Here is a 22,028-nt window from a genome sequence, read left to right as displayed (position 1 = left end):
ACCTCGTACTACCTTATGACAATCAACATATAACTCATGTATATTTGGTAATCTACATTTGTAAACACAATTATTATCATCAATTCATCAAACTTCTACCTCCCTTATGGTAACCGAAACTTAGGTTCAACCAACCATGCATACTTTTCATCATTTCCTTTAAAATTTCTATGCATCTCAACTTAACTTCAAGAAATATCCAAGAAATTAAAACTAACTTGCACATACCTCACTTGTGACCCAACTTGACTTGCTAAAACTTCAAGTTTCTCTTCAATTCTTAGCTGCCAATAGATTTCCCAAGGTATAGGATTAAATTTTAGTGAAGGGAAATATAGATTTTAAGGTGAAATTGGAAGGGAAATCAAGCTTTGAAGCTTGAAAAACAATGGTGGAAAGAGGGCTATGGGGTTCAGCCAAGAGAGGAGAAATGAAGAAATGATCGATTTTTTATTCATTTAATTTAATTTGTCCCTTTATATATGGTTGTCTAAATTTAATTGGTTATAATTTTTAATGATGTCATTTTAACATCATGCTTATGTCATTATTCATTTGTATTTTTATTTCTTTCTTTTCCTTTTCTTTTCCCTTTTCCATTACATAATTCATAATTTTAATTTATTTTTAATTATTTTATTCTCACCCATTTTGATTGATATTTAGGTCAAAATTCAACACTGAGAGTGAAATGACCAAAATGCCATTCGTTGGATTCATCGAGTTATAATTGTCTGTACCAATTGACTAAATTTTATTGTATTTTTTTTTTGCATTTTTATTATCATTTAAACCTCATAATTCCTTCAATTAAGTCCCAATATTTATCTTACAGGGTTTCTCCACGAGTCTGGGGTTGGCAACTGTATTCACAGTCGTTTCTCATTAGGGTCACCCATTGCCATGCCCCCGGCTCATTTAACCGAGTTGCACTTCCCTTCTTTTATTTTTTCTCTAGTTTTACTTGGTCTTTATTCAATCAATTTATGCCTCCTCACTCTAGTTTAAGTGTAGTTCAAGACATCCTGGTTGTCCGAACATGCGTTAATCATCGAAATAGTAGAATGTACGGACTACCTAAAGTGAGGGCGTTACACCAAATACTTAGTATATCTCTTAATTTGCACTTCGACTTCTAAACCAAATGACTGTGAGAACTGGCTCTACTGCAAGCAGTTTCATCAATCTCACAAGTAATCGAAACTAAGTGAATTGGAATTGAATGCTTTAATTGAATAATTGCAAAAAAATAAAATAAAATACAAGGCTTGAAATTAAATGCCAAAGTTTGGAAAATAAAAGATAGATAAAAATAAAAATAAAAGACTGTTTGAGTTTGATTTGTGTTGTTTGATTGAGTTGTTGAGGGTTTTCACGTTACTGCTCATCTAATATTTATAGTTCTCCTTATAGGTACCTAAAAGATTCTGAAAGACCCATCTTCACTTTATACAATTGTTAGCAGCTACCAGCCCACTCCCTTATAACTCCTTGAAACTACTGCTAACCTCATTTATCTTAGCTAACCACCAGATAACTCCTAAGATATTTATTTAATAATTATCTGAGGCTATAAACTCAAATTAATAAAAATAAAATTAATTTAATTAATTTTATAAATATTTAATTTAATTAATTCTTATGCCTAAAAATAATAAATAAATAAATATTTTGGTGTAAATAATTGCCCCCCACACCTGGATTGGCTGACTAAGGAATTTTAGATGGACAAAAATACTGGACTTGGCTTATTTTCTTGCTATTTAAAATTTGTAAAAGATTCTCCACTATCTCCAATGCTTCTCTTGGGAACTTAAAATTTAAATTAACTGTATCTTAATGACTTTCCCATTTTCCAATGAGTTCTAACTACTACAAATCACACTTTCCCATGGCATTAATGGCATTTAAAGCCAATTTCACTTTATCTTCTCTACTTTCACCTACTTACTTTTATAACCATCAACAAATTAAAAGAAACCATCATCTTACTTCTATGTCTTTCTTTCGCCCTCTCTTTTTTCCTTTCTCGATTTGCCTCATTAGTGCGCTACCCATTCATTGTTGATTCTCTTGCATGTCCATCGTGTCGACTCTTCTCCTCACCGGCGACCTATGTGCTATACCCATCATCATTCAGCTCTTGTTTTGGTCATTATCACATGATTTCCTTCTGTCACAATAGGTTTTTTTTTTCTCTCTTCGCAACTGCTGCTATACTTGCTCAGTGTTTTGACCTTGCCATTGCTCTTCCACTGGCAGTGCTATCCCTTGCTAGCTAGCACTCCTTCCTAAAGCTCCAATGTTAGACCACCCTTCTTCGCAGCATGCATTTTTCTATTAACCTTCATTTTCGGGTACCATTTCTACCATACACCACTTATTTGATAGTAATTTTGCCATGGATTAGTTGAATCTTGAGCCTTGTTGATTTTTGCTGAACCTGAGAAATTCACAGGTACCTATTTATTGCTTAGGTACCTGCACTAACTATAGTATGATGTTAAGTACCTATGTATTGAATTACACGTTGGCACCTGTATTACTTGCTTGACTAATGTTTAGGCATACATATTTAATATGTCCTTTTGTACTTATAGAGATGGCATCAGGTGACCCTCCCAGTAGCTTACAAGTACCTGCCAGTTCCTAGGTACCTACTGGTTCTTAGGTACCTACTAGTTTACAGGTAACTATAGCTCTGTAGCTACCCTTGATACTATCGCAAGTCAAACCCATCAGTAGTAGTGTCCCTAGACTGAGTGCTACTCCCCCCACTATTGACTTGTTTGTCTATACTCCGCCAGTCTTTTTCTATGCTCAGTACCAACTCTTTTTCTTGCACTACTAGAGGTAATTTCTAGACTTTGTTGCTATAAATGTGAACTTTTTGCAGGTTGTATTTGATTATTGGTTGTAACGTTCTCACTTTAGGTAGTCCGTACATTCTACTGTTTTGATGACTAATATCTATTCGGACAGCCAGGATGTCTGGAACTACACTTAAATTAGAGTGAGGAGTCATGAGATGGTTAAATAAAGATCAAGAAAAAGTAAAGAAAAGTAAAAGAAACGAAGTACAACTCAGTTAAATGAGCCGGAGGTCACGGAGATGGGTGAACCTAACGGAAAGCGATTGTGAATACAATTGCCAACCCTGGACTCGTGAAGAACCCTGTGAAATAATTATTTGGAATTTAATTGAAGAATTTATAAGGTTTAAATGACAATAAAAATGTCAAAGAAAAATCCAATAAAATTAAGTCAATCGGTAAAGACAAATATAACACGATAAGTTCAACGAAGTGCATTTTGGTCATTTCACCCTCAGTGTTGAATTTTGACCTAAATGTCAATCAAAATGAGAAAGAATAAAACCTTAAAATAAATTAAAAATCATGAATTATGTAATGGAAAAGGGAAAAGAAAAAGGAAAAAAAAGAATTAGAAATATAAATATAATTATGACCTAAGTATGATGTCAAAATGACATCATTAAAATTTATACCCAATGGAAATTAGACAACCATATAAATAGAGACAAAATTTACTTAATTAATCAAAAACTCATCTTCTTCCTCCTTGACCACCTAGAGAGGAGCTCTTCTGTAACACCCCATTTGCATAGCTTGGTGTATTTCATTATTCCGGTGACCAGTGTTAGTCCGGACAAGAACCATACTTAAGACAACTGGAGAAGCCATAAACACAAATAATTAGTAATGTCCAATTAGTTAAGTATAAACAAGAAAAATAGAACATAAGAAGTTAAACGAGCCGAGAGTCACAGCGATGGGTGACCTTCTCGGGAACGACTGCGAAGTCGTTTTAAACACAAATTTCGAACCGTAAAATGTGATGCCGCGGTCCTTAGGACCCTTATAAACACAGTGAAAAAGAGAAAATCACGAAAAATAACTGTTAAGCCAGTCAAATAATTAGGTCAGGGAGCCGGAAGAAATATGGAATTATTTGCAAACCGGATTGAACCGGCGAATGGCAATTTGGTCAATTGACCCCGAGAGCTGACTCCTGACCTAACTGTCAAATAAAATCGGAGAAAAGAAAACTTCGGGATCAAGAATTAAATTAAAGAACTAATAGAAAAAAAAAGAAGAGAAAATGAAAAAGTTAAAAAGGTGTAGAAAGATGACATCATGCATGATATCATGCATGATGCCATAAGTCATATAATTAATAAATTAATTAAATGAATTTTTTGGGTCTTCCATAAGACAAAATAAATAAAAGAAAAGAAAAAAAAAATTCATTGTCTTCTTCTTCCCTTCCAAGACGTTTTCTCTCTCCCTTAGCTCTCTCTCTCAAACTCCATTAGAGCTCTTAAGTCAAGCTTCATAAACCTTCAATCCCACCGTAAAAACCTTACTCTCCAACATTAAATCTTGTAGTTAGACCTAGATAAGGAGCTTGACAACAAAAAGAAAAAGAAAGGAAGGAGTTTTGAAGAGGGAGAAATTCAAAAAAAAAAGGTTAGTAAGCAAACTTGATGATTTTAGTTTGATTTCTACATTTTTAACTTATTGAACTTGTAAATAAATTTTAAATAAAAGAAAATTTTATTAAGGGACCATGAGTGAAATTCGGCCAGCATGTGTATAGGGGTATATTTGCATGGTTTGATAGATTTAAATACATATGTGAGCTTGTTTGAGATGAAGAAACATGTATGTATGCATGGAATCAATCAAATGCAACAATTTAGTGTGGTTAGGGTTTGGATACTTAGGGTTTAGAGACCAAAAATGTGAAGAAGTGCTAAATGATGTCTTTGACATAGTTTAAGGAAAGAAATGGTCATTTGTTACCTAATTAAGTGTGTTAGAAGTGTTTGAATCAAAGTCAAATTCGGATTGGGTATGCACCATGACCAAAAGTCAACTTTGAGGGACCAAAAATAGAATTTTACAAGTCCAATGGATATGGGACCAATTGGGGATGACAATAGGCACTAAATGACACAATTTTCATTTAGGAAGGCTGCCCAAAAAGTGACTAAAACCTAGTGAACAAAGTGGCCGAAGTTGGAAAATCGCAGGCTGCCTCTGCACAAACTGACCAAATGAACAGTGTTTGTTCATTTGATCATAACTCGAGCTAGGTAGGTCAAAATGACCTGAAATTTTACCAGTAATTAGATAAGATATATATCTAAAACTTTTATGAATAACACCAATCCAAATTATGCCATTAACCCAATAAAAATACTGAGCAAATTTGGTGACCTGAATCTGTAGAACTGCAGATTGCCATATGAACAGTAAAGTTTCAATGGCTATAACTCTCTCTAGAAAATTCCGATTTAGGTCATTCTTGAACCGATGGAAACCTAAGACATAGTAGAACATTTCATATGAAGAAAATTAGACCAAATTATAGACCTAACTTGATCAAATTGCTGAATGAAGTTAGAATCAATAATCTGCCAGAATAAAATTCTGCAGCATGAACAGTAAACATAATTTGCTTATAACTTGAGCTACAAAACTCCAATTGGGGTGATTCAAAAAGGAGAATAAACTTAAGACAATAAGGAACATTTTCTATGAAGAAAGTTTTGCCAAATTCTAACAGTAAACTGACCAATGAAACAGTACAATTAGGGACACCAAAATTGAAAATTTGGCAATTTTGCCTAAAAGGCCTAAGTTTTGAGAAAATGACCAAAACCAACAAGTTTAGTGACCAAAATGTGGTTTGTGGGTGAAGTTGGAATTCTCATACCTATTAAGCCTTAGAAAGACAATAATTTGACTTGAATAGTGCAGTGAATAGTAACCCGAAACACAAAATTTCAAGAACGTCGAATTTAGCACGTCAGAGCTAGGTAAAAGTGAAGTTAAATTTATTATTGGATTTATGCTAAGTTATGGTACTGAAACACTGTGAAATTGTGTGTTTCAGTAGAAAAGAATACAGGGACAGAACCCGAGGAGTCGAGTCAAGGCCAACAGGCGACTCGTTTGAGGTTTGTGCACAACGTATACTTTTTATAATCATCTTTTGCATACTGTTTTGAATAATGTGAAATATTGAATTATGGCATTCTTATGATGTTTTGATTTAAATTGTTGAAAGTTATTATGTATATTGAAATGACAATGTTTAGTAAATTGTTAAGATAAGTTTTGAAACCACAGTGTCATGACCATATATTTGAACACCTCACTAGCACGACTAGTGGAGGTAATTAGTTTCGAATTTTGATTCCTTCTCTGAAGAAGTGTTGAGGTGTGCCAGTAGAAGAGGATGTGAATGGATATCCATATATTTGAGCTAGCTAGCCTTGTGATGTGATTTCTCTTTAGCCTCTGGCTATTGAGATTCTATTTGTTTCGAATGGCATGATTTAACTGTGGGTTTTATGAAACGTGTTTTGATACTTCGAAATGAACTTGATTTGCATTAAAAACTCATAATTCATGTTTTGTGTTTAATGCTCATGTTTAGTCAAATTTTTGAATAAATGTGATTTATATTTTGCATAAAGATTATTTTAGTATATTGTGCACCACTGAGTCCTAGTACTCAGCGATGGCTTCTATTGCTGTCGCAGATACAGAGACTAGAGGAGCAGCAGACTGAGCTGCTGAGCTGTGAGGAGCTATCAGCTTAAAGTCATCGGGTATAATTTATACCCTAATTGTAAATATTTCTTTTCATGTATGTATTGCATATAAATGTATGGACATGCAAATGGGTCTTGAGCAGCTTGTACAAAAATTTGTATGAAATTTGTAATAAAGTTTAGTTTTTTTTTTATGTAAATTTTGTAAGAATGTATATAAATTATTTTGTCTCTAATGAAATATGAGTACAACTATTTTATTTAATTTAAATGAAATGTATTGCTAGTATACTAAGGATTATTGAATTTTTGAACTTGAGAAATTTATTAAAATGATTGTGAAATTGATTGAGTTTGATTGTGAAATTGAAGTAGTGGTTGAGAAAAATTTTTAGAATTGCTTTTTACAGGTATTTGAAGAACTGTTTTCTTAAAATATAGAGGGAACTCTGTCAAAATTTTTATAAAATTTGCGTAAAAATAAAATGGGCCAAAAATATTAACTAGTTTTAAATTTTAACTAAATATTTTAAGTACTTATTAGAAAATGCTCACCACTTATCAAAAATAAGAAAATTATTTTAAAATCCCTTGTAGGGTACTTAATGAGTTATCGGTAGGTGAAGTTCGGTAGTTCATTAGGTATTCTACAGGATCATGTTATTCCTTACAGAGGGGTAAGGTGTGACATATTTTAGTGGTATCTGTAGACCCTTATTTTGTGATGAGTATGTGCATTGAGGTCGTGGGAAACCCGATGATGAAAAATTATATGACTGTAAGATGTAATTGGAGGCATTGAGCTGAATTATTAATTTCGTGGCATGATCTTGAAAAAAATAAAAATAATAATAAAGTTTTGGAAAAATTAATTTAATTAAATTTAAATAAAATTTTATTTTGTTTAAATTTAATATGGGTAGTTTTTTAAATGGATCTAATTAAGTTTAATTGGGCTCCATGGGCCTAGGAAAGCCTAGTTAGGAATTTTAAATGGGACCCATTTAATTATTTTCTAAAAATTAAAATAACAAAATATCTCTCTCCTCCTTGGCCCCACTCTCTTTCTCACTCCCTATTGGTGCCTTCCATTTTTTCCTGTCTTCCTATTGGTTGAAACATCTCACCTATATCCCAGTCTTATTCGAATTCTGCAATCGCAGTTGTTTAAGTCATCTAAACTTTATCACCCTAAGACTCCAAATCCTACCACACCTCTTCCTCATTCCCTATTGGTGCCTTCCATTTTTTCCTGTCTTCCTATTAGTTGAAACACCTCACCCATATCCCAGTTTTATTCGACTCGCAATTGTAGTTGTTTAAGTCATCTAAACTTTATCACCCTAAGACTCCAAATCCTACCACACCTCTTCCTCATTCCCTATTGGTGCCTTCCATTTTTTCCTGTCTTCCTATTGGTTGAAACACCTCACCCATTTTCCAGTCTTATTCTAATTCTACAATTGTAGTTGTTCAAGTCATCTAAACTTTATCATCCTAAGACTCCAAACCCTATCACACCTCTCTCCCAAAACCCTATAAATACCCTACTAGAGAAGAGAAGAAGGGGATGATGGGAGGAAAGAGGTAGAGAAAATTCAGAGCTATAAGAAATTTAGAGATATTTAAGACTCTTTGAGTTCTTCCTTATTTTGTTTTTTTTCTTCAAGAAGATTTTCATACAAGATTTCTGGAAGGTCAGTTTTTATTGTTTTCTTTTCAAGATCTATGCCATACAATCTTTTAATTCTATTCTCTTTGTCTTCAATTTATTTTATATGTTCATATAGATCATGTAATCATGTTTAATTTGAGGGGATACACAACTCTGCACATGTTTAGTTTCTGTCTCTCGTACTTTTATTATTTTTCTTTATTTTCTTTATTTTTTTTATTTACAAACAAAATTGGTAAGTAGCCCTAAGGTAAGTACCAAATAGGGCATTTCTTGTGAGCTTATATGGAGCTAAACGGAGTAAGCTGTGATATCATTGCCATACTAGAAGACCCTTTTTTAAGGGTAGCTTGCCCCAATGGCAACTGCATTTACCAACAAGTAAGTAGCTCTAAACTTCTCGAATAACCATTGGCATGAAATTGTAGTAATAATAGAACTTTCATTTGGTAAATTAAAATTAACTTTGTTTTTAATTTAACTGACTTTTGCATGTAATTAATTTAAATAAATACTTTGTAAATTAAAATTAATCTTGTGTGTAAATTAAACTAATATTGGCATGTAAAATAAATTTAATTTAATACTTGGTAATTGTAAAATAAATTTGCATGTTAGAAATCTTTATTAGGTTGTGATTGTTTGGGACTTATGTGATATTAGAATAAATTACACATGTACATAATTAACTTAGTTCAATTATCCTTAGGGTAACTTGGTGAAAATTAATTAATTAGGTTAAATAGAAACATAGGGTTATTTGAAATTGAATTTGTTTGTAAATTAAATTCCCAATAATAAATTAATTTTAGTCATCCGTAAATATCATTTAAATAATTAGCAACCCCATAGATAGCAATTACTTGTGCATGAAAATTGTGTGTAAACAACAATGCTTTTGTGAATTACTTGCGTGCGTAGGATTAGAATTGCATTTTTTAGGATAAATTTTAATAAAGGAATAATAAACAAGACTTCTAGAAACATTAGTAGAGGACTGGCACTCGAATTAACGAGGTTAGACCAGGCGTAAGGGGTGCCTAACACCTTCCCCTTACGTACCCACTATCCCGAACCTAGACATTGGGCTATGGTAATGACTGCCAGGAAACTCGCAAGGAGTAAGTTGCCATCCATGACCCTCGGAAGAAACACTGAATATGTCCCGGTTATTACCCGGGTGGCGACTCCTGTCTATCTATGCCTTTGTGGCATAAATCCTTAGTACCGTGGTAGTGTTATGGAAAGACGGTACTTACCAGTGGTTTGATTCTATTAGGATTGTATGAAGTGCATGTCTAGGAAATGCTGTCTAAGGAGGTGGTACTTAAGTGAGACCATTGTGACTCCACCATCTTTCCCGGCATTACAGTGCATTTTATATAATTCTAATGGATGATATTTCGCCTCACGCCCCACCCCTACAGTTTGGCGACTCCACTGGGGACTAAATGGATAGTTACTCCAACATGTTTCTATTAGTCTAATATTATTCCTTTGTTAAACTTTTTGCATTGCACTACACTATGACACGGATCACCCTTACCCTTTTAGCCTCGTTAGTACTAGCCAAGGAGACCATGGTTCTACTCGAGCTATGACGAATTGGTGAATGCTAGCACCCCATGCCCGTACCTTCGAGTATATAAAAGAGCCACAGCTCCGGCCGTTGTGCTTAATGGACAAGCTCTCGCATGGGTGACCCTTTTCCTACCCAATAAAGCCCATGAGCCATAGATTTCAACCCTAGGTACCCCGTAGATTTTTGTTGTGCTGGATTCGTATCCTTACTGTTCAAACCATAAGTTTTAGTGGTAGTTGAGATGAACCTAGGCCTATGCATAAACCCAATGTGTGTATAGGCCCAAGTCCATTTTAAAACCCATGTTAAGCAAGAGGATGCTTACTTATGGTTAAACTTTAAGGATATAAATCCTTTGTTTGTGAGGGAAGGATCGTCCTGGACCACCCCCTGTTGGTGTGACCACTGTACCAGAGCCTAGGATAGAATTTTTCTTACCTGCACGTGAGAGTTGAAGGTATAAGGCGAAGATTCAGCCTGAGACATTCTTTTCGGTTTATCATTTAGTCTTTGGTCCGATTTTAGTTCGGTTTATACAGTTCGGTTTTGGTTCAGTTTTGGTCGTATTAGTACGGTTCGGTTTTGGCTTTGTAAAGGCAAAGGTAAAAATGAAAGTGCATATTCATGCATTCATGCATTGCATTTGTACAAAGCATAAGATGTTAAAACCTTGTATTTTTTTTTTTGTAGTAAACATAGCTTTAGAACACATCAAGAAGACTTCTAATCAGGTCACTTGGGTTAGGGAGGGAAAGAGATTAGTAAGAGTTACACCTGCACAAGCTAAAATGGAAGACACTAAGGTCATGTTTAGACAGATGCTTGAAGAAGCTTTGAATGCCAAGATGGCTGAGCTTGAAGGAAAAATCATGGCCAACTTTGAGAAGAAGTTAGAGATGGGTGGGCCTAGTGATGTTCAGGTAAAAAAGCCCGAAGAAGAGACTAGTAAAAAGAAGGCCTTTGATGACGTTTGGGATGAAGAAGATTATCTCCAAGACAAGGCCAAAAAGAAAGAAAAGGGGACAAGTGAGGAGATTAGAGTTGTTACTGAGATGATGGAAAAACTTCGTGCCGGTGTGAAAAAGCAAGTCGAATTTACTGGAATGGGGTCATTAGATGCAGATGACTTTGACATCCAGCTTGATGGAAATCTACTTGAAAAATTCAAGATGCCCGATTTGGCTAAATTCGATGGTACCGTGACCCAAAACCCACCTCAGTCTTATCTTATAGTCATGAAAACAACTGGTTTGACTAAGAACCAAGTCACTCAGTTCTTTTTTATGTCACTAGAAGGGGTTGCATCTTCATGGTATCATGGGCTAGAAGCCACTGTGAGAAAAGATTGGGAGGAGCTAGTTAGGAGATTTGTGCAACAATATTCCTATAATACGACTTTAGATGTTACCCTGAGAGACTTAGAGACCACTAGGCAAAACCAAATGAAACCTTTTCAGAGTATCTATTGAGATGGAGGAAAAGGCCATGAAGATGACCAATAGGCTCACTAAAAGGATCAAGTGCGATTGGTAGTGAAAAGTCTCAGACCTAGTTATTATGAGAAACTTTGTTATTATCCTTGGCTACCTTTGAACAGCTATATGATGTCAGTATTAGTGGAGGATGTATTGAATAATGAAAAGAAGAATTATCACCCAAGAGGGGAGGATACCACCACCGCAACATTACTGGGAAAACAAAGTCATTGAGGTTCAAACCGTGTCCCGCACTCCCTAGAAAGTTCTCTCAATTCAACCAACCTCTATCTAAAGTCTTCGAGCGACTCAAAGCTCTGGGGTCTCCTCCAACCCTTGGCACCTAGACCACCACCAAACCCATCGCCACCCAATTACAATGCTAACCTATATTGCCAATTCCATCAAACTCATGGCCATGACATCGATAGATGTTTTCGCTAAAACACGAAGTTCAGGACTTGATCGATGCTAAGAAAATAGTCGACCTAAAATCGACCCAACACACGCACCAACCCAATGCCCAACCATAATGTTCCACCTCCACCAGACTTTACATGATTTCCACCACCTCAATTGACTACGACCAAATTCTCAACCTTATCCAACCTATCCAAAAGCTTGATGAACCTCGATCCAGAATGACAATTGATATTTGGGATAGTTCCAGTGATGAGGAAGGTTTGTTAGATGTTTGGGTTGACTCGACGAGAGGAAAAGAGTAGGGTGAGCCACATGACCAAGAGTGGTGGATATTATCCCGATCCACCCATGGAGAAGGACAACGTGAGAGGAAAGCCAAGGTGTTGGGTGAAGAGGACACAGATGAAGAGGATGATCAGTTCCTTAGGCAATTGAAGAGGACTCGTGCTAGTGTAACGGTGCGGGAATTGCTATTGGCATCGAAAAACACGTAATCAAGATCGACCAAGGCCCCGAGTGTACTCAAGGTCTCCACGAGATAACTCCAGAAGAGATTGCCAAAGTTGTGCTTATAGAAGATGGGGGTCATATTACTTTCTCTGATCATGATCTCCCAGCTGAGGGGAGAAACCATAGTAGGGCTCTGTTCGTGACCGCCGAGGTTAGAGGGTGGAAAGTGCCTTGTGTGATGATAGATGATGGGTCAGCCATCAATGTATGCCCTCTGAAGATTCTGCCAAAATTAGGAATTTCTATGTCTGAGCTAACTGGTTCTGATTTGGTTATCAGGGCCTATGATGATTCAAAGAGAAACGTGATAGGGGTATTCAAGACTATGGTTAAGGTGGGGCTCAGAGAGACCGAAGTTGAATTCATCGTGCTAGACATCCCCATGACATTCTCTCATCATGGGTAGAATCTGGTTCCATCCCTTAGGTGGAGTCCCCTCTACACTCCACCAAAAGATCAAGATCCCGTATCAAGATGGTATAATCACCGTCAATGCTGAAAGAGATGGGGAAGTAGCTATGCTGCAAGTGGATGGTTCGGTACCACTATTGTCTGGTTTCCAAGTTGCTGGGATCTATGAAGACTGGATGGACCCTAGGGTGGCCACTATGATGAAAGAGATGAAGTTTTTTCCTGGCATGGGTCTGGGAAAACGAGCTAATGGCTTAGTGACTTTTCCAGAAATAAAGGGGCAAATCACTAGATATGGGCTGGGCTATCAGCCAACTGAAGATGAAGAGAAACTCAAGCCCACCAAGTTTATCAAGGAGGGTGCAATTACATGGACTGATGACCAGGAGCTGCCGCATGTTGAGGAATTAGAACAAGAGGTCAATGCCATCAAGTTAAGGTCTGCTTGGAAGCCAAGCACTTGGACCTACACCCCTAAGTTTGAGTCTGTCTTTTGTAATGCTCATAATAGTGATACTGATATTGTTATTTCTGATGTACTTGATGATGATTTTGAGGCAAAAATAAATAATATGACTAGTCCTTTTGCTTATTTGTTTGATGTTCTTCCTAATGGCTACACGCATAGCATTCATAATTATTTAGAATCTATTTCTGTTAATGCATTAAAATCAATCTCTATTAATTTGGGTACACCAGATGATCCTAAAGACATTAAGTTAGCTGAAGATTTAACCAAAAAAGAAAGAGATAAATTTATAGCCTTATTAATAAAGTACCAAGAAGCATTTGCCTGGTCTTATAAAGATATGCCGGGAATTGATCGAGACATAGTACAACACAAGATCCCCACAGACCCTAACATGAGGCCAGTAAAACAAAAGAAACGTCGGCTTAGGCCAGAATGGGAAGAAAAGATAGCTCAAGAGGTGAAAAAGCTTATTGAGGCTGATTTTATTGAAGTAATTGAGTATCCCGAGTGGTTAGCCAACATTGTGCCAGTCCCCAAGAAGGATGGGCGAGTTCGGATGTGTGTAGATTATAGGGACCTGAATAAGGCTACTCCTAAGGATGATTTCCCATTGCCTCACATCGATGTGCTTGTTGACAGTGCTGCTTGCATGGCCATGTACTCTTTCATGGATGGTTTTTCGGGATATAATCAGATCCTCATGGATTTGATAGATAAAGCAAAGACAGCTAAATGGGGGACTTATTGTTATAAGGTCATGCCTTTTGGGCTAAAAAATGCTGGTGCAACTTATCAGAGAATGGCTACTATGTTATTTCATGACATGATGCACAAAGAAGTTGAAGTATATGTGGATGACATGGTGGTAAAATCCCCAACTAGGGAGAGACATTTTGAGGCATTAGAGAAGTTCTTTCAGAGAGTCATCAAGTATAAATTGAGACTGAACCCTAGCAAGTGTGTGTTTGGGGTCACTTCAGGCAAACTGTTAGGGCATATGATCAGTAGGAAAGGGATTGAGGTTGACCCAGATAAGGTGAAGGCACTCCAGGAGATGCCACCCAGAAATGTAAAAGAGATTAGAGGTTTCTTGGGCAAATTACAGTACATCAGTAGGTTCATAGCTAGGCTCACAACGACCTGTGAACCAATTTTTAAGCTACTAAGAAAGAATCAGCCAGTGGTGTGGAATGAGCAATGTCAAGAGGCATTTGAAAAGATAAAGCAGTACCTGAGCAATCCACCAATTTTGTCACCACCCATACCTAGCATCCCTCTAATCCTCTACCTATCAGTGGAAAACATGGCCCTGGGGGCAATGTTGGCACAAGAAGTAGAGAATCTGGAGAGAGCCATTTATTACATCAGTAAGAAACTCCTTGCTTATGAGGAGAATTATTCACTAATAGAAAGAACCTGTCTGGCTGTAGTATGGGCAACTAAGAAGTTAAGGCACTACTTTTAGACCCATCGAGTTATTGTAGTATCCCGGATGGATCCTTTAAAGTACCTATTTGAAGTACCGACACTAGTTGGAAAATTGGCCAAATGGTTGGTCCTACTGTCTGAATTTGATATTGTGTATGAGACTCGAAAAACCATTAAAGGGCGTGTAGTGGCCGAATTTCTTTCTGAAAATCCAGTTAATGAAGGGGAAGAAGTCGAAACAGCCTTCCCGGATGAGAGTCTCAAGCTAGTAGAGGTCCAGCCATGGAAAATGTACTTTGATGGGGCCATGAATAAGAGCGGAGCCGGTATAGGGGTAGTTTTGGAAGCACCAAATGGAGAACAATTGTTAATGTCAAAAAGGCTATGTTTCCCAACCACTAATAATATTGCAGAATATGAGGCTTGCATTTGTGGCCTGGAGGCATTAATAGCTGTTGGGGCTAAAAAAGTGGAGGTGTTCGGAGATTCAATGCTAGTGGTTTCCCATGTTAAAGGTGAATGGGAATTGAAAGAAGAAAAGTTGAGGCCATACCTGGAGTATGCTAAGAAACTATTATTTAGCTTTGAGGAAGTGACAATGAAGCACATGCCTAGAGCTCAGAACCAGATAGCTGATGCTCTAGCCACGCTGGCATCCTTATGGGAAAAGGGTGATCAGAAGCTGACCCAGCCAGTTATCTTGATGAGGAGTAGAATCCCATGCTATGAAGGGTTAATAATAGCACATTTAGATCTAGAAGATGAGATGAAATGGTATGAGGACATAAGAAGATATTTAGAGGTAAGAGAATACCCACAGTCAGCCAATAGTAGGGATAGAGCTATAATTCGTAGATTAGCCACTCAGTTCACTTTGGCTGGGGGGCAACTCTACAAAAGGTTCTTCGAAGGACTATTGCTCTTATGTGTGACGAAAAAACAGTCTGAGCAGATAATGGAGGAAGTACATGCAGGAGTGTGTGGTCCTCACATGAACGGAAGGGTATTAGCAGGCAAAATTTTAAGATTGGGCTATTACTGGTCTACCATGGATACTGACTGCGCTAAATTTGTGAAAAGATGCCATGAGTGCCAAATCCATGGGAATTTGAATCACCTACCGTCCAGTGAACTCTACAGCATGACTTCACCGTGGCCATTCTCAATATGGGGCATAGACATTATTGGAAAGATTTCTCCCACGGCTTCTAATGGCCATAGATTTATTATTGTGGCAATTGACTATTTCACCAAGTGGGTTGAAGCTGAATCTTATAAAGTAGTAGGGGCTAAGCAGATAAGTAAGTTTGTGCGAAAGAACTTGATTTGCAGGTTTGGGGTACCCTATGAGATAGTATCAGATAACGGCAGCCAGTTCAAAGGTGATTTCTTAGAATTAATTACCGAATTCAAGATTAAGCATCACAAGTTCTCACCATACAGCCAGACTAATGGAGCAAAGAGAAGCAAAGAATAAGAATGTGAAAACCATTCTGAGAAAAATGGTTGAAACCTATAAAGATTGGCCTGAGAAACTCCCTTATGCTCTTTGGGGTTATCGCACTACTACAAGAACATCCACAGGGGCAACTCCATTCTCTTTAGTGTATGGGACTGAAGCAGTGCTACCCATTGAGCTAGAGGTCAAATCCTTGAGAGTGACACTAGAAGCTAAGATTCTGGAAAATGAGTGGGCCCAGAAAAGATATGAAGAACTAGCTTTGATTGATGAGAAGAGGATGCGAGCCTTGTATCATATGCAGGCTTATCAAAGGAAGATAGCAAGGGCCTTTAATAAGAAGGTGAAGCCAAGAAAGATCAAAGAGGGAGACATGGTTTTGAAACAAGCTCGGCCCATCCCTTTTGATCCAAGAGGAAAGTTTAAGCCAAACTGGGATGGTCCATACATAGTCAAAAAGATCTTGTCAGGAGGTGCTGTAAGAATATCAGACCTGGATGGGAATGAATTTCAAGAACCAGTCAACTTAGACAAGCTCAAACGGTACTTTGTGTGAGATAGGCCCGCTAGGCTGAAAATTTACAAGAGACGGTCTAGGCAAAAATAAGGGTCAAAGAAAAAAAAAAAAAAGAAAAAAAATGCTAGATTGAAAACCTGCAAAAGGCAGTCTAGGCAAAAGGAGAGATGAGAGAAGATTTGGATGGAAAACCTAAAAAGGCCATTCGACAGGTTATAAAGCTTATTTCTAACTTTGGAAGGATAGAAATTTGGCAAAACTAAATGTAAGAGGGAGTAATGGTGTACCTAAATAAATAAAGAAATTTTTATTGCATTGACTAGGAATGGGTTTTATTTAATTATGATCGTGAATGTTTGTGTCTTGAGGGATACATTAAATGATTAAGTAATTGAACTGCGTTGTTTTGATTTAATCTATGTCTTCTGAGCATGACAAGATAGGTGCTTGATATGAATGTCCTGGTAATTGTCTAATTTCAAAAAAAAAAAAAAAAAAAAGAAAGCTTGCTAGGTGGAAAACCCGGAAGGGCCACTTAGGCAAAAGTTAGAGCAAGCCCGCTGAGATGAAAATCCGAAAGGACATTTCAGGCAAAAGTTAGGGCACAGAGAATGGAGTTCATGGAAGAGAAATGAGTCAAGGCAGAAACCATGGGGGGAGAGAAGAAAAAGAAAAATCAGAGAGAAATTGTATTGTGACCTTAAGGAAGTCTTTTTTGGTGAACAATTCTTCTAAAAAACTTGGAGGCTAATAGAAAGTTTTTGTAAAAAGAGGTCCCTCAGAGGACTAAGTTTTTTTAGAATCTCTAGCAAAATCAGCATGCCCATGATAGGAAGTAGCATACAAGAAGCACAAAAATCACAAAAAGAGTTATGAGACCTAGTCATCCTAATTTTTCAAATCATGAATTAGATATTTTTTTGTAAGTCCTTAGACGTTGTTTAGGGCGCATGACATAGTTGTGTAAGGCATAGAAGAACATGCATCAACATGTCACCTGTGGGTGTGTAAGGCGTAGAATAACATGCATCACCACAATTTCAATTATCGAACTACGAGGGGGTCTGATTCTTCCTTAGGATAGCGAGGGGGATACGTAGGTAGTTTAGGACCGCGGTCCTAAATACGAACCCACAACATTTCATGAAAGATATTTTTTTGGTAAGTCCTTAGACGTTGTTTAAGGCATATGGCATAGTTGTGTAAGGCGTAGAAGAACACGCATCAATATGTCACCTGTAGGTGTGTAAGGCGTAGAAGAACATGCATCACCACAGTTTCAAGTGTCGAACTATGAGTGGGTCTGATTCTTCCTCAGGATAATGAGGGGGATACGTAGGTAGTTTAGGACTGCGGTCCTAAATACGAATCCACAACATTTAAAATCACACAGTTGCCATTGTCATGAGACCATAGCTAGTTTCATGACACAGAGTGTATCGACAGAGCAAGATGCACTCAATTTTCACATGACACAGTTATCACTGTTATGAGACCGTAGCTAGTCTCATGATGCAGAGTGTATCGACAGAGCAAGATATAATCATTTTTCACATGACACAGTTATTACTGTTATGAGACCGTAGCTAGTCTCATAATATAGAGTATGTCGACCGAGCAAGATATACTTGATCCTCATAGCCAATGTTTCATAGTTATTAGAAATTCGAGTTTCACTTTGACGAAACTTGAGCAATGCTTTCGCATTGATTTCAACTTTCGCCAAAGTGGGGGGCAAACTGTAGACCCTTATTTTGTGATGAGTATGTGCATTGAGGTCGTGGGAAACCCGATGATGAAAAATTATATGACTGTAAGATGTAATTGGAGGCATTGAGCTGAATTATTAATTTCATGGCATGATCTTGAAAAAAATAAAAATAATAATAAAGTTTTGGAAAAATTAATTTAATTAAATTTAAATAAAATTTTATTTTGTTTAAATTTAATATGGGTAGTTTTTTAAATGGATCTAATTAAGTTTAATTGGGCTCCATGGGCCTAGGAAAGCCTAATTAGGAATTTTAAATGGGACCCATTTAATTATTTTCTAAAAATTAAAATAACAAAATATCTCTCTCCTCCTTGGCCCCACTCTCTTTCTCACTCCCTATTGGTGCCTTCCATTTTTTCCTGTCTTCCTATTGGTTGAAACACCTCACCTATATCCCAGTCTTATTCGAATTCTGCAATCGCAGTTGTTTAAGTCATCTAAACTTTATCACCCTAAGACTCCAAATCCTACCACACCTCTTCCTCATTCCCTATTGGTGCCTTTCATTTTTTCCTGTCTTCCTATTAGTTGAAACACCTCACCCATATCCCAGTTTTATTCGAATTCTGCAATTGTAGTTGTTTAAGTCATCTAAACTTTATCACCCTAAGACTCCAAATCCTACCACACCTCTTCCTCATTCCCTATTGGTGCCTTCCATTTTTTCCTGTCTTCCTATTGGTTGAAACACCTCACCCATTTTCCAGTCTTATTCTAATTCTACAATTGTAGTTGTTTAAGTCATCTAAACTTTATCATCCTAAGACTCCAAACCCTATCACACCTCTCTCCCAAAACCCTATAAATACCCTACTAGAGAAGAGAAGAAGGGGATGATGGGAGGAAAGAGGTAGAGAAAATTCAGAGCTATAAGAAATTTAGAGATATTTAAGACTCTTTGAGTTCTTCCTTATTTTGTTTTTTTTCTTCAAGAAGATTTTCATACAAGATTTCTGGAAGGTCAGTTTTTATTGTTTTCTTTTCAAGATCTATGCCATACAATCTTTTAATTCTATTCTCTTTGTCTTCAATTTATTTTATATGTTCATATAGATCATGTAATCATGTTTAATTTGAGGGGATACACAACTCTGCACATGTTTAGTTTCTGTCTCTCGTACTTTTATTATTTTTCTTTATTTTCTTTATTTTTTTTATTTACAAACAAAATTGGTAAGTAGCCCTAAGGTAAGTACCAAATAGGGCATTTGCGCGGAGCTTATATGGAGCTAAACGGGAGTAAGCCAGGGATATCATTGCCATACTAGAAGACCCTTTTTTAAGGGTAGCTTGCCCCAATGGCAACTGCATTTACCAACAAGTAAGTAGCTCTAAACTTCTCGAATAACCATTGGCATGAAATTGTAGTAATAATAGAACTTTCATTTGGTAAATTAAAATTAACTTTGTTTTTAATTTAACTGACTTTTGCATGTAATTAATTTAAATAAATACTTTGTAAATTAAAATTAATCTTGTGTGTAAATTAAACTAATATTGGCATGTAAAATAAATTTAATTTAATACTTGGTAATTGTAAAATAAATTTGCATGTTAGAAATCTTTATTAGGTTGTGATTGTTTGGGACTTATGTGATATTAGAATAAATTACACATGTACATAATTAACTTAGTTCAATTATCCTTAGGGTAACTTGGTGAAAGTTAATTAATTAGGTTAAATAGAAACATAGGGTTATTTGAAATTGAATTTGTTTGTAAATTAAATTTCCAATAATAAATTAATTTTAGTCATTTGGTAAATATCATTTAAATAATTAGCAACCCCATAGATAGGAATTACTTGTGCATGAAAATTGTGTGTAAACAACAACCCTTTTTGTGAATTACTTGCGTGTGTAGGATTAGAATTGCATTTTTTAGGATAAATTTTAATAAAGGAATAATAAACAAGACTTCTAGAAACATTAGTAGAGGACTGGCACTCGAATTAACGAGGTTAGACCAGGCGTAAGGGGTGCCTAACACCTTCCCCTTACGTACCCACTATCCCGAACCTAGACATTGGGCTATGGTAATGACGGTTGTGGAAACTCTGCAAAGAGTAAGTTGCCATCCATGACCCTCGGAAGAAACACTGAATATGTCCCGGTTATTACCCGGGTGGCGACTCCTGTCTATCTATGCCTTTGTGGCATAAATCCTTAGTACCGTGGTAGTGTTATGGGAAGACGGTACTTACCAGTGGTTTGATTCTATTAGGATTGTATGAAGTGCATGTCTAGGAAATGTTGTCTAAGGAGGTGGTACTTAAGTGAGACCATTGTGACTCCACCATCTTTCCTGAGCATTACCTGGTGCATTTTATATAATTCTAATGGATGATATTTTGCCTCACGCCCCACCCCTACAGTATCAGAGTAAGTTTTTGAAGTATGTTTTAAATTGTGAATTTGTGTCTTTTCTTTATTAAGTATAACTGCTCAATATCCATAATTGTTACATACAGTGCATTACATCATGAATATGAACTAACGGAGGGAAATCTCCATGTGTTACTTGTTCAGGAGATACCCTAACTTCAGCCTGAAATGGAAGAAGGGGATCGCTCAGTTGAGCAGTCTGTTGAAGCTGAGGCACAAGGGGAAGCCCCAGCTTTACCGAATGTCAGTGGGTTAGTAGCACCAGCCCCGCAAATGCCGCAGTTCCCTGCACAGTTTGCACGGCAGATGGCAGCAATATTTCAACAAATGGCTGGGGGTATGCCTGTTCAAGCTCCACCCCAACCACCTGTGGCACAACCATTGCCTCCAGCTAGACAGTATGATAAGTTATTGAAGTATGGGGCTGCAGAATTTAAGGGTACAATGGACCCTTTGGAGGCAGAGCAATGGCTTGAAAGAATGGATAGAGTATTTAAGAAGCTGCACTGCCAAGATGAAATGAAGTTTGAATACTCTGTGTCGCTACTGCAAGGGGATGCGTATGATTGGTGGAAGACCATCCCCCACAGCTTGGTTGAACCACCAGTGCTGACTTGGGATGACTTCATCAGAGAGTTCAGACAGAAATACGTCCCAGATGCATATGTTGATCAGAAACTGCAAGAATTTTTGAGTTTGAAACAAGGAAATTGATCAGTGGCAGAGTATGAGAGGGAGTTCTCCCGCCTGAGTCACTATGCGGGGAGTCTCCTTACTACCAGCAAGGCAAGGTGCGAGAGATTTGAGACGGGTTTGAAGCCCAGCATAAGGATACAAGTTGTGGGATTTCGACACAGCAACTTCTCAGAGCTTATGTCTCAAGCACTTGAACTGGAGAGAATTGAATCAGAATCAACCCTAGTGAAAGAAAAATCAGAAAAAGCTGAGAAATCAGAAAAAGACAAGGGGGAAAAATCAGTTGAACAGAGTTCTGGTGCTACCTCTGGAAAGAGAAAGAAGTTTAGTGGACCCAGCAGGGGTCGAAGTGAAAGATTTGGTAGGGGCCGATTCTCCGGACAGAGACCCCCTAGGTCTGGTCAGCAGTTGAGCAGGGGTTCACATTCCGCCCGCCCCTGTGAGACTTGTGGCAAGATTCATGGGGGAGAGTGTTATTGGGCCACTGGAGCCTGCTTTAACTATGGAGGCAAGGGTCATTTAGCAAGAGACTGCACTAGTGCTCCGTCTTCGAGATATGGTCTAGCTCCTACTACTGCCGAGGGATCTATTCAGAGTCCTGCTCCCAGAGGTTCACAGTCAGTTGACAGAGGAAGA

The 22,028-nt window shown here is 37.2% G+C and overlaps 1 protein-coding gene across 1 annotated transcript in view; it reads left to right on the top strand.

Annotated features, from left to right (window-relative positions):
• Nucleotides 1-15,160: 15,160 nt before the first annotated feature.
• Nucleotides 15,161-22,028, top strand: part of LOC131175326 (uncharacterized) — a 32,696-nt gene continuing 25,828 nt past the window's right edge. The window contains exon 1 of the mRNA XM_058139061.1: nt 15,161-15,565. Within this exon, the coding sequence (XP_057995044.1) occupies nt 15,161-15,565 (405 nt within the window). The remainder of the gene's footprint in view (nt 15,566-22,028) is intronic.

This window comes from Hevea brasiliensis, chromosome 17, assembly GCF_030052815.1.
Source record: "Hevea brasiliensis isolate MT/VB/25A 57/8 chromosome 17, ASM3005281v1, whole genome shotgun sequence".
NCBI lineage: Eukaryota > Viridiplantae > Streptophyta > Magnoliopsida > Malpighiales > Euphorbiaceae > Hevea > Hevea brasiliensis.
Note: the sequence above shows the minus strand (reverse complement) of the source record. Positions and strands in the feature narration are given on the sequence as shown.